This window comes from Vidua chalybeata, chromosome 18, assembly GCF_026979565.1.
Source record: "Vidua chalybeata isolate OUT-0048 chromosome 18, bVidCha1 merged haplotype, whole genome shotgun sequence".
In the NCBI taxonomy this organism is placed as follows: Eukaryota; Metazoa; Chordata; class Aves; order Passeriformes; family Viduidae; genus Vidua; species Vidua chalybeata.
Genome location: NC_071547.1, coordinates 9,318,360 through 9,331,323, shown reverse-complemented (window position 1 = coordinate 9,331,323; position 12,964 = coordinate 9,318,360). Strand labels below are relative to the sequence as shown.

Sequence of the window (12,964 nt, the reverse complement as noted above, 5' to 3'; positions counted from 1 at the left end):
GGGGACATTCCCCAGGGGATGTAGAGCTGGGACAGGGTGGTGGTTCCTGAGGGTTTGTGCTATGGGGATGGAGCTGCTCCGCGAAGGGGTTGTGGGCTGTGCCCAGCGGGAGGAAGGCGCTGCTGCTGGGAGTTCAGGATGAGGCAGGTGGGGTTCAGCTGCTTTTCAGCAATGCGATTGACAGACAGGTAAGTTGTTTGCCCCAGGTGTGGGACCACCAGGAATATTAAGGCGGGGATTTTAGGGAGAGGACACACGACATGGGATGGACACGATGCTGGTTCTCCAAGTGAGGTGTCTGGCGGGGTAGTGCAGTAACACCTATTCCTCCTCTGGTGTCCTTTGCCGGGATGTTGCCTGGCTGCTTGTTGCCCAGAGTGAATTTTATAGAGGTTATTTGGTTTTCCACTCTCTTAGATGCATCCCTAGATGAATAAATGCTACACTGCTGGGAAGTAGCTAATTACCTTTCCCTGACGGTGGCAGAGGGGTAGTTTCATATGGTGAGTCAGTAGGAAAAGAATTCAAGAGTCCTGGCTGTGTTTCCACATCCTTAATGCTTTAAGACATGGTCCTCAGGCAAGCTGACTAATTTAATTTAAATTCCTGATTTATGTTTGTTTATTTTCCTGGCCAGGCCTAAATGAAGTTTACAACACCTTCATGTGATTCTGCCTTTTTTCACATCACCATAGGTAGTAGTATCTGTATAAATATCTTAAACGTGTACAGGAAAGCCTTTCATTGTTAAATATGTAAAATTTGAGGGCAAATCCAGATACAGACCTCATGAAACAGTAATATTATTAGCTGACTGTACATATCCTGTACATAATGGTACGATTGGCAGGAAGTAAAACCTCAAAGAAGATGGGATTTGATGCTGTTAGGTGCTTTGGTACAAACCTTGCAAGAACCATTAGCTTTGATGTGTAACTGGTGGGCCTGACAGACAAGTTTCCCCAGAACTGACTGAGAAGTGATTCAGAGGTTAAGGTGCAGTTAAATGTAACATACTTGTTTATAGCATAAAATAATTGTCACAGGGTTAAACTCATTAATAACCTGTCCTGATCTAATCTTTCTCCTTGGAATTAAAAGTAAATATGTGGACATGTAACTATTTTAAAATTAATTATCATGTGTCTTGTTATTACATTTATGTGTTTTTTAACATCTGGTAAGATGCACTCAGGGAGGGATAAAACTTACTTCCTAGGGGTACTGAGCTGTGCTAGGCCTGTGCAGCTGGGCTAAGTCAAAGAGGGGATTAGTACCACAAGAAAATGAAAGAATGGAGGTCTTGGGGCTTGAGAACGTTTGGTCAGGTGATGCCTTAAGTTTTAGCTTTCATAATTTCCAGATTCTGTACTGCCTTAGAGTGTAACTCTGAACGTCATATAAAGTGTTAGCAACTTCTCTTCACAGTTTAGTTAGACAAAACAATCCTTTTCCAGCCTGAGAACCAAGGACACCATTGCAACTTTGGGCCCAAAATGTGTAAACAACAGTGAATTGAGGAGAGCAATCTGGGAGGATGGGACTTCATCACCTGAAGCTGTAATTGGACAATTAACCCCAATATGGAAATGGACCATGAAAACTCATGACTGGTTGTCCATCTTGGGTCTGTCTTCGGTAGAGCCACGGCTGGGCTCTTGTACTGCCCAAGGTGTATCCTTTGAAGGCCTTTAATAAATACCTGCTTTATTCCTTTAACTCTGTCTAGCCTCAGTTCCAGGTAGTGCAGGAAGAAATGAGGAATGCCTCAGGCTGGATGGGGCTTGGAGCAACCTGATTTAGTGGAAGGGGTGGAACAGGATGAGCTTTAAGGTCCCTTCCAACCCAAACCATCCTGTGGTTCTGTGTAACTCCTTCTGTGATCAGATCAGTGGGAAACAACACCTCAACAAATGTTGCAGATCTAGAGAGGGAACTTGTGAAACTCAAGAGATGTGCAATACGTGAGTGTGAAAGAAGCAGGTGGGGAATGATGACTGAATCACTAAGGAAGGGTACATAAGGCAACAAAAGAAATCTGGTAAATGCATCTGCAAAAATACATGAAGTAGACAAAGCACCAGGGAAATCTGTAAGATGAAGAAGGAAAAGAAAAGTAGGATAAAGACTCTGTTCCTCCAGAAGTTTTGGAACAGTTAATTCTTTCCTGAACAGAAAAGATGAAACCATATTAACAATATTTTATATATCATCAGACACTTCTGCTTATATATAATACATAAATAAATGTATTTTTTCTGTCATATATAATATATAAATAAATGTATTTTTTCTCTGCTACAGAATTAATGCTGTTAATAACTGCTGTGAGTAATTAAGAAGTAGTGATCCTTCAGGTTAAGGTTAGAGAATAGGGGAATAAAGTAGTTTGGATGAGATTGCTGGGCTGGAATGGATTGAAGAGAATCAAGACAGTCAACAGTGTCCCAGCTCTGTTCTGAATTCTTAGGGAGGCATAGGATTACTTTTTGTTTAAAATTACTCAGTAGATAAGCCATTATCAGGTGAAAAAAAAAAAGATAAGAAGGACCCTTCTGTATTTTGTAGAGATACATGATCAGTAGTTTGGATAATTCACTTAGCTTTAGGTATCTTTTTTGTAAGTTAGGTGTAAGTCTTGCCCATCTCCCAAAGGCATTTGGATGCCTTTTGAAACAGCAGAAGTACTATTTCTTTTTAAAGCTGAGGTTTACATTTCTTTCTGTGTCTGATAAGAACAGAGCAGAAAATGCATGGATATTTTCTGTCTGTGGGTAGGAAAGGGACAACCCTTTCTCCTTTGCATACAAGGGTATACCATCCTCTGATTGTTTTCTTAAATCTTGGTTTATCCTCGTTGATGTCTAAACCCCCCTTGTTATCTTCCAGAAGCTTTGGTCATCACTGTGGAATTCCTGGTATGAGAAGGCAGAGCGTCAGGGTAGAGAGAAGATCCTTGCCGAACTGCTATAATGATGAAGACTGTGATTTTAATTGTCCTAATCACCTTCTCTTTCCTGGCTTCAGGTAAGGCTGATGCAGAGAGGGAGAGAGAAAGGTTGCCTGTGGGTGGGTGACATTCGAACTAATATATGCTTTGGTTTTGTTTTCCTCTGTGCAAAGGAAGAAGTTGCAGTTAAAGCTGTGCCTGTATTTTTTCTGTTTGATCATTGGCAGATGGTGACCTTTTAGTTTTGAAGCCGCTTGATACACAACCTCCTTAGTAATTCAGTGAGGGTTTGTTTCCTTTGAATAGCTGAGATCTGCATACTCGTTAGCGGTGTCAGAATGAAGCAGTGGACCTCAAGCTGCTCCCTTCTAAAACCACTACGGGTTCTTCTTGGAATTGTGCTGAATTAACACCAAAACAAGTGGAGGACTAATGTCTGATGCTATGCTCAAAGAAATAAAAACCTCAATGATTTAATTGTACACATTGCTAGTATTAGTAGCTCTCCAGAGAGTCAAATGCTTAAACATCTGGAAATGACAATGTTAGAGATGTTGTGGCATTTTCTGTGCGTTCAGTCCTGGTTTTCATTACACGGCTTAAGATTCTCTCGAGTTACATAACTGCATGCTATTTTTGTGTACAACAATCACTTTTTTCCCCTCTTTAAATGTCTAGTGTCTTCTTGGAGATGGATATGATGATATATTTCAGAGTAGAATGTATTTCAGAGGAATGATACAAGATGGAATAATTGCAACCTAAAGCAAAAGAGGAAATTTTGTTGGCATGTCTGTATTCCTTTAAGATGTAGCTTTATTGTTGGTTTAAAACCACCAAACCTCCAAGTCCTTCTGAAAAAGGAAGTTTCACTTTCACCTCCACCCTTAAATGCATCTTTTTGGTGTGTGAAAGCAACAGAGGAAGCAGCAAAGGTTAAAAGTGTGGCCTGTATTGATAACCAAGAACAGCAGTAAAGCTGATAAACCCCAGGGAATGCATGTTCACATCAAGGTTGGAAGGTCTGTGCTCCAATAGAGCTGCATCCCAGTAGACTTGTTAGGAGAAAATCTGCACTCTGGTAACAGGAATATGGTTACCCTACATTGTAAGTGCCATTCCTTCTCTTGCAATGCCAACAGGAGAACAGGTCATAGCCATTTGGTTCCTCCTAATTTTGGGTGGCAGTCTTACCTAAAATTCACTAAGGTTGAAGCAAGGAAAATTCTGTGGCAAAAGATTTTGCCATAATAATTGCTGATTCTTGAGCAATCTGCCTAAAACTATTTGGTTGCTTTCAGTCAAAAGGAAGCAAAGAGACATTAAAGATTCAGCATCAAATGTTGTCCTCATGTTGGGCAAAAGTGACCTTGGTCACATGTGGGCACATCTCTTGGTTGCCTCTAAGTGTGTGGGTATGTGAGTGTGAGTGAGGACAATCAAGCTATTGGGAAGTTAAATAAAAAAGAATAACCTCTCTCTTCCATAAGGTGTTAAACTGAGGGTTTGTCATGAAATCCTATAAATCTTGACTTCTTTTTTGACCCTACAGGAAAGAAATTCCGATGGTGCACCCTTTCTGACCTGGAACAAAGAAAGTGTGCTGAGCTCTCCAAAGCACTTACAGCTGTGCTGCCCCTCTCTACTGCTGGTTCCTTTACTAGGATTTCTTGCATCAGAGCCCACAATACATATGACTGCATTGATAAAATCAGGGTGAGTTCACAGAGACTTTAAAAACTGATTTTGTATCCAAATCTTCTTGGAAAAGTAACTGGTAAACAGAAACTATGGGAAAATAAAATGATACTGAAATGATTGAACTGCTTATATGACAGCATATATGCTTACATTACATAGTCACTTGAGAGGCAAGAATTAAATCCTGTGAGCATTCTACCAGATATACTGTTTTACCCCAGCTAATGAATTTGCAGTCTCCAATAAATAGTGAAAGCTGCTTGGAAATAAATAGACAAAAGCAAACTACTAAATTAAAATTTGTTCAAGCAGAAACTGTGGTCTTGAAACTTCTGTTTGTTTCCTTGTAAACACACTTGTTTTGAGGGTTTTTTTGTTGTTTTAAAGGCAAATAAAGCAGATGCTGCCTCCTTGGATGCTGGAGATGTTTACTCTGCTGTAAAGCTGTATGGTTTGACAGTGGTGGCAAAAGAGATCTACGATCAAGGTAGGCTGGTAAAGCTGAAGAATAAACTGTACTTCTGATGTAGCTAAGAAATGGCTCTAGACTTCTTGAAAAAAATAAAGTCAATATGTTTTTTGTTAGCTTTGTAGGAATATGGAGGTGGCTAATAATTGTTTCTAAAATACTTAATGATGATGAACAAAATAGCAGTGGTAGTTTGTACCCAGTAGCCTTTCTGCCTGTGGTACTGACAAACTTGCATTGTTTGTTTGACAGGGTGCCATGTAGTCAGTGTATGGTTAAGTTCCTGGCACCTACATTGAATAGGCCTAAGATAATTTCTTCTTTAGCCATGTTCACTGAAGTAGTTCAGCTCCTCTTCAGAGATGGAAGCTGCAGAATTGATTTTTTTTCCTGTTATACATTTTGTGCTATTGCAGGAAATTGTGTGTTTGCAGTGGCCATTGCCAAACGAGGAACTCTGGATATCCAGAGTCTACGAGGTGTGCGCAGCTGTCACAATGGAGCCAGGTGGACATCGGGCTGGAATATTCCACTTGGCTTTCTCCTTGCAAGAAATTATCTTTCCTGGGATGAGGCCCAACCTCTGAGCCAAGGTAGGTGATAGGAGCCATAGGGCTACCTCTGGCCACAGTGAATGTAACTGAAATGCCAGCAGATGTAGCATGAACTAGTTATGGCTGTGATATGTTTGGCCCCTTTTCCTCTTCTGATTTTTTTTCCCATTTGACATTTTTCTTTCTTTTGTTTTGTTTTTTTTTCCCCCTACACCTGCAGCAATTAGTGAGTATTTCAATGCAAGCTGCATCCCTGGGGTTGGTGTTGCTGCTCCCCAGTTGTGTGCTCTCTGCCAAGGACAAAAGTCCTATGTCCGAGACAGGAACCACTTCTGTGAGACAAGCAGCAATGAACCCTTCTATGACTCTGAGGGAGCCTTCAGGTGAGCTCTGGGAAACTGGGCCTGAATTCACTTTTGGGGGAAAAAGAACTATTAAGGTAGGAAAGCCAGGTGAAATGTTAATAGGATGGCATTTGTCTTCCTGCAGGTGCTTGAAGGATGGAGTGGCAGATGTTGCCTTTTTAGATCATCTAAGAATTATGAGTGCCACAGGTAATCTTAAAAATGCAGTTTTCTTTTAATCTCTGGCTGTGCTCTTTCCTGCACAGGTGTTTGAGGGATATGCCTATATTTTTGTTGTTTCCAGGGAAAATTCAATCCCTGCAAGCAGTTCAGGGGTATTTCTTGGCTCTCCACACAACTCAGAAAGAAACAGAATAGGAAAGTGTGAGTGAGCAATGATTGCTCATAGGAGAGTCTTAAAGTGGGAGCAGACAGGTGATTTCATTAGATGTGTCTCTGACATAGTTTCAGTATTTGCTTTGCCCGAGTTACAAGATTCCTTTTAAAATTCAGCATATTGAGCTGCATAACTGTGAAGTTCCTGTACACCTGCCTTGTACTTTTAAACTCAGATGAGCTCTATACCAAAGGTGGTCAGTAGTATTTGCAGGTAAATATTTTTAAATAAATGTATTTACAGTGGTACAGCTTAAAGAGTATTTTGGAGCAGCTCTGGCTGAGGTCCCTCTCTTTTTATAAGAAGTACTTACCAAAGACAACTTTCCCAAGTGTGCTTGGTTCACACCATGCTGCCTGCATAACCTTTAGCAATCTGCACTGAAAAATATTTTATATTTCATCTCTGTGCCTGCTGCAAAGTCATGGCTCCGGTCACAGATTCATGACTGTCTCCTTGTTTCAGAGTCAGAACAACAGGAATATGAACTCTTGTGTCCTGATGGGTCCACAGCTGAGCTGACTGAATACAGCACCTGTAACCTGGGCAAGGGGCCTGGCCGCGGTATCATCACCCGCAACAACTTCCAGAAGGTCACCAACAAATTTCTTAGCATGATCCAAGTGAGTGAATATTATAAGCCTTCTATGTCCAGACACAGTTTTTTCTTCCATCTTTGTGTGGCAATAATGACCAGGTAGCCTTTTTTTCTTGAGAAATCTATAATTAATAAAGTGTGAATAAAGTGCTAAAAATTGTTTGTTCTGGGGAAGGATCTTACATTGGCTTGTGTAAGGTTTTGCTTTTTTCTAAAGTGTTCTTCTGTAGGAGGCTGAGAATAAATCAGTAAAGAAGGGGAAGATGCCATAACACAAACTGGAAAATGGCTAATGATGTTCATCCTGCCATGGAACTTGAATCAATTTTTATGTAGCCGAAGGAGACTCATAGGTTCAGGCAGGGCTCGCTTTTCTTCATCTCTTTTTCTCAATTTATAAATAGTATTTGATATCTTGACCACTGATACAAAGGGAAGGAAGGCTGAGGCTGCCTGTTGCTGGGACAATGACCAGACTTGTTGCCATTTAAAAGTGTTGTTCTTGTTTTAGCGCCTCTTTGGGCATAAAGGAAAGGAAAGAGCCAGATTTGAACTCTTCAGTTCAGCACCATTTGGGGGAAAGAACCTGCTGTTCCGAGATGCCACTCAGCACCTGCAGCTTCTCGAGGAGCAGCTGGAGATTGCCTATGTCCTTGGTCTGGATTATGTAGCTCTCCTTAAGGGACTCGGCCATGAAGGTGAGAACTATTCCAGAGGACTGTAGCTAAGGAAAGGGAAGAGAAAGTTCTCCTTCCACATTATTCCTCCCTCCAGACACAAATGCATTTATCTGAAAATCCCCTTAAACATATCACAGATTGGTGCACTGGTGACATCTGCATCCATTTCAGGGAGCTCTTTGGACAACAGCGTTGTGCGCTGGTGCTGCATCAGTGATGCTGAGCTCCGCAAATGTGAGGAGTGGGCACTGAACATCAAATCTGACCCGTTAGTCTGTGTCCAAGCCACTTCCATGACCAAATGCATTGAAATGATCAAGGTAGGCGACTCCTTCTGCTCAGGGTGTAAGACTGCACAGGGTATGTATGTCTTGTCTGAACTAAAGAGAGGAAAACTAGCTTGAGGAATAAGTGGGAATGAGAGGGAATTTATGCTGGGGAATTTCCAGCCAGTGGAGAAGTCCTGCTGCTCGGATACTCAATTCATGCAAATCCCGTTTTTGTTATTTTCTCTAATGCTGCTGGCAGAGTAGTGAGGCTGATGCGGTCACCCTGGACGCAACACATGTGTACATTGCAGGGAGATGTGGACTGGTGCCTGTAGCTGCAGAATGCTATGGTGAGTTCTCATGTGAACTTATCAAGAAAAGAGGGAATCAAAAAAGTACTGTTAAGAATATAGTTAAATTTCCACAGCTTGTGATGTTTTGTGATGGAAGCAGGAGTCAGTATAAATGTCCAAATACCTTTCCCAGCTCTTCCACAACTGGCTCTGGCATTTGGTCTGTTTATTTTATCCTTTCTGTTAAAGGGACAAAGGTGCTCACATGGCTGAAGAGGATCACAAGGGTTTTGAAGGAATGCTGGCATGTAAAAGGAATAACAGCAGTTGCAAGATCCTTAATGTTTATCTCTCCTTCCAGGGGGAGATTGTGCTCCAGCAGCTGAGACCATGGAGAAAACAGAGAAACTAATTCATCTTAAGCACAAAGGTAACAGAAACTTTCTAGGGTTTATACAGGAATTTATTTGCGTGTTGGTTTAGAATAGAATTTTCAGTGCAAGGACAAGAGCTTTGTGGCTAAGCAAAGAGTGTAGGTCCTGTACTGTAACTGAAGATAATGTGACAAGATGAGGGAGGGAAAGGGGGCTGTACCCTTCTGGAATACTTAATTGCCTTGGTATAACTGGTTGTTGTCATTGTTTCACAGCACTACCACCGGTTTATGCTGTTGCCCTAGCTAAGAAAAGTGCCAAACAGATTCACATCCATAACCTTAGGGGAAGGCGATCCTGCCACAGTCACCTGTACAGTCCTGGAGGATGGCTACTTCCGTCCAGACACACAGTGGGAGCTCAGCAGAATGATACTGAGAACTGTGATATTGCCTCTGGTAAGGGCTGCTCTGGGTTCTCTCTTAACTAGACCATGAAAATGTGAAGCTTAAATTTGTGAGTAAAATAGAAAAGGGGCCATGAGGATCCAACCAGCAACTGATGACTACAGTTTCAGAGGGTGTTGAAGCAGCTTTTCCTCATATTTGACTATGTGTCACACTATTTAGCCCTCTTCTTGCTAGTTGTTAGGATGAAATTCCTTTCCTGTCTTTTTCCATATGTGAAGAGGCTTGGTGACACGTTGCCTTAATCTCATCTCAGTTTTCTTTACTCAGCTTATCAGAATTACTTTTGGAAGGGCTGCATGCCAGGAGCAGATGGAAACCTGTGCAAGGTGTGCATTGGAGATGGTGAGGTGGAAGGAGCTCGAGTGTCCAGCAGGTGTGCTGCAAGTCACAACGAACGTTACTATGGCAATATGGGAGCACTCAGGTGAGCTCAGCACTCAGGTGAGAGTCAGAAATGCAGAGCAACAGCCAGAATTGCCTTATTATTTTGATGAGTTTTTTGAAGGGTTTTTTCCCTCTTTGTTAAGCATCTGGCTGTATAAACTTTTGTTAGTGTATATTTTTTGGTTTAAAATGGTCATTAAACCATTTCCAGAACAAGGCAATGCTTCCAAACATGTACAGCTTAGAGCATTGGTGTGCTGACTTATTAAAGGGAAGGGATGAAAGAAGACCAGAGAGCAGAGGTGCTGTGGTAAGAAGCAGTGTAGCATACAGGAGATAATTAGAGAGGAGATAAAAAAAAAAAATAGTTGAATACGGAGGCAGAGAAGGTGAAACTTTTATGAAAGCACTCTTATGAAATATACACAATGCATTTAGTTGAATTCCATTCTCTTTCCTGCCTAGGCATGGGTGAAGGTGCACATTGTGCAGCAGCTTTGACTTGGGAGCTGCTGTAAGGAATGAAAAGGATTGTTTTAGCAAATCTCTATTCTGAGATTACCAACATATTCCAAGGGATTAGAGATGGGAGGGATACTTCCAGCTACTCCTATTTTAGCTTCAGATGACCTGTCCAAATGTCAGTCACCATGTAGTGCTGTCTTTGATCACTTTTTTTTTTCCTTGTACTAGATGCCTAGTTGGCAATCCCAGTGGAAGAAGCTTTGGAGATGTAGCTTTCCTGGAACACTCAAATCTGCTCCAGAACATAGAGGGTGAGATGCAGATATTGTCTTTTCCTTTGAGAATGTTCATTAATGTCAGTTACTTCCCACAAAGCAACCATCACTTGTGAGGATCAGCCCTTACAGGTTTAATCTAAGTCCATGAAGTTGTGTTTGTAAATGAAGATTGCTAGAAGCTTTCTGCATGTAGGTGTTCCAGTAAAGCTCAACATTCGGATACCGTAGGAGAGGAAAGAAGAAGAATCACCCAGTGCAGAGATGTGTGTTGGGATAATCATCCTTGGAGACTGCACAAATTTCTGGAAGCTTTAAATTTCAAAGTTTTAAAAGGCAAACCAAAATATGTTTTTCTTAGAGCCAAGGAGAAAAGGAACCCTCATTGAAGCAAAATAAAATTCTATTTTAGGCAATTTCAGTAAGAGAAGAGACTTTTCTAAGAGAGGAATCTCTCTAAAATCAAATGAAGGTATAAGGGGCTGGAAACCCACAGGAATTCCTGCAGCAATTAGCAGTTTGTTTGGGGAAGCAAAGGGCATGCAGGCTGAATTGCTTTGTTTCCAGAAAGGGATCTGGTTACAGATGCAGATGAGACATGATATGCTGTTCATATGCCTTGATATTATTCTAGTTTAGTTGATGGGTGCAGCTTAAATTCACTGACCTCAGTGAAGACACTACCCTGGTCCTTATGCATTCCTAAGAAATGACCACATAGCATGCTGTGTTTGTTTTGAACACATTGACTAAACTTCTCCCTCTCAAGTTTTAACATTTTGAGATTCACTCTCTCTTCTGCTTTAATTTTTCAAAAGGATTACCTTTCACTTCATTTTCTTTTCAGATCTGGGCAGCTCTGGTTGGGCAAAAGGTTATACCCCCCTTGACTTTGAACTCTTGTGTCCGGACGGAACACGCACCGCAGTCACAGAATGGGCAGGCTGTAACCTTGGCCCCATTCCCCCCAGCACAGTCATGACTCGACCAGTCACTGTCACTAAAATTTCTGACTTCCTACTGAAATCTCAGGTGTGACAGGTAACAGGGAAAAGCTTGGCATGTTACCATTTGTTATGTACAACTGCTGAAAACCCTTTCAAGATGAAAAGCTTTATATTCTAGTGCCTTCAGATCCAATACAAAAGAAGTAAAAATGTGCACAGGAGATTGAGAAAATAGTTATTTGGATTCTCTTAAGGGGTATTTGGCACCAGTTCCCAAGTTCCCATTCCACAGAGGCCACACTTCTGCTGAGAAATGAGGCACTGCAAAAGTGCATCTTTTTGTACTAATAAGAACAGTGCTAGATAAAAGTACTATTAATAACCCAAGCGGTGAAACTTTTATTCCTTTTCTGTTCAGGAATCTCTGGGAAGCAAATTGGATTCTGAATTCCAGCTCTTTCAGTCCTGGAAGTATGGTGAAAGTGATCTGCTTTTTAAAGACACCACTCAGTCCCTTGTTCATGCAAGCCATCTGAGCTATCAGGAGATCCTTGGAGAGTCTTTCATTCAGCTGGCAGAATCAGTGTTTAATTGCACACCTACAGGTAAAGTTCTTAATTCAGAGTTAGAGAGAAATGCAGCAGGCAGCCTTCTGTGCACTTTTGTTTAGACAGCATGGAGAAGTATGTTCTACCTAATCCTGTTCATAACAAATTTCTAAGGAGTCCTGTGTTAGACTTCTGTGTGACTAAGTTGGTAACTGCAATTCAAAAGGGGAATTTGACCTCTATTCTGCTGTTTTAATGAATAGCATCTGAAAAACTTATTACTTTTGAAGCTGATAGCATCTCTCAGTGTATACTTTCTTACTGGTTTGTAGGCATCCTGGACTTCTGCAAACAGGATATCTGTGTATCCTCGTCCAACTGACCGCTCATATGGAGGCTTTGCAGGGTACATAACATCAGCATTGTTGCTAAGAACAAGGAAAACCTGCAAGTCCAACCAATCCAAAGCAATCAGCAAGGAAACAGTCGTCTCTAGAAATGTATGCTGAACACCTTGTCTTTTTTTTTTCAGCAGATTTTGTGTTTATGATGATGTAATACTACTTATATATCATCCCTTTCTTTTTTGGAGCATGGCAGCATGGGGAACAGCACACCCAACAGCACAGAACTAGGATCAGCATTGTGGAAAGAGCAGGGCCAGTACCATGGACTGAAATACAGACTTGGTATGAGTGGTACAGGTTAGTTGGTAGCATTTTGCCTTGTTTGTCTTATAAACAGTTTCCATGCAAAAACCCCAATCAACTGACATTTTGGTAGTTGCAACATTGTCTTCCTGTATCTGTGATTTTGGTTGCAGCCAGATAGCCCCTGCTGAATGTGCATCTATATTTCTTCTTTAAACAATGATTTTTTACTAGTAAATCAAAACATTTTTTCTCACAAATAAATATATTAAGACATTTAATATCCAGCAGAGCTGGATGCTTGCAGCAGTGGATATTCCTCTTTGTCAAGACCTCCAACCATTACTTTATATTGACACTTTGAATTTAAGATTCTCTGAAGTGTCAAAATACTATCTATCAATTAAACACCACAAGTTTTACATGCAGAAACTGCCTGAACATGATAATGAAGCCTTTTGAACAGAAATCATCTGTTCATCATCACTTTCCTGTCTTGTCCCAGCACAGTGACAGAAGCCAAATCCTCAGATGCATTTGCAGCCAGCAAGTTGTAGCCCTGAAGGAGCAGGGAAAGAGCAGGATGCTTCTTTGGG

At 41.2% G+C, this 12,964-nt stretch overlaps 1 protein-coding gene and 1 long non-coding RNA gene across 10 annotated transcripts in view; both read left to right on the top strand.

Annotated features, from left to right (window-relative positions):
• The first annotated feature begins 30 nt into the window (after window positions 1-30).
• LOC128796947 (uncharacterized) lies at window positions 31-1,739 on the top strand. 2 transcript variants are annotated; one of them, XR_008433949.1, is made up of 3 exons: window positions 31-503; window positions 638-695; window positions 1,458-1,739. It is a non-coding gene; the product is annotated as an uncharacterized LOC128796947 (long non-coding RNA). The 2 variants fall into 2 exon arrangements; XR_008433948.1 differs by having other exon boundaries at window positions 638-698.
• Window positions 1,740-2,895: 1,156 nt separating this feature from the next.
• Window positions 2,896-12,964, top strand: part of LOC128797077 (melanotransferrin-like) — a 16,918-nt gene continuing 6,849 nt past the window's right edge. For 3 of the 8 annotated variants that reach the window (XR_008434003.1, XR_008434005.1, XR_008434004.1), the window contains exons 1-17: window positions 2,896-3,027; window positions 4,503-4,666; window positions 5,039-5,138; window positions 5,537-5,713; window positions 5,895-6,057; window positions 6,164-6,228; window positions 6,881-7,038; window positions 7,525-7,711; window positions 7,865-8,013; window positions 8,222-8,312; window positions 8,617-8,685; window positions 8,905-9,087; window positions 9,367-9,523; window positions 10,177-10,259; window positions 11,071-11,255; window positions 11,589-11,775; window positions 12,051-12,422. Coding sequence is in view for 3 of the 8 variants with exons in the window: in XM_053959307.1 (XP_053815282.1) it covers window positions 2,973-3,027; window positions 4,503-4,666; window positions 5,039-5,138; window positions 5,537-5,713; window positions 5,895-6,057; window positions 6,164-6,228; window positions 6,881-7,038; window positions 7,525-7,711; window positions 7,865-8,013; window positions 8,222-8,312; window positions 8,617-8,685; window positions 8,905-9,087; window positions 9,367-9,523; window positions 10,177-10,259; window positions 11,071-11,255; window positions 11,589-11,775; window positions 12,051-12,100 (2,223 nt within the window). In the remaining 5 variants the exon portion in view is untranslated. Of the gene's footprint in view, window positions 3,028-4,502; window positions 4,667-5,038; window positions 5,139-5,536; window positions 5,714-5,894; window positions 6,058-6,163; window positions 6,229-6,880; window positions 7,039-7,524; window positions 7,712-7,864; window positions 8,014-8,221; window positions 8,313-8,616; window positions 8,686-8,904; window positions 9,088-9,366; window positions 9,524-10,176; window positions 10,260-11,070; window positions 11,265-11,588; window positions 11,776-12,050; window positions 12,869-12,964 lie in introns of those variants that run through there. The other 5 variants (XR_008434006.1, XR_008434007.1, XM_053959307.1 and 2 more) reach the window with 5 other exon arrangements.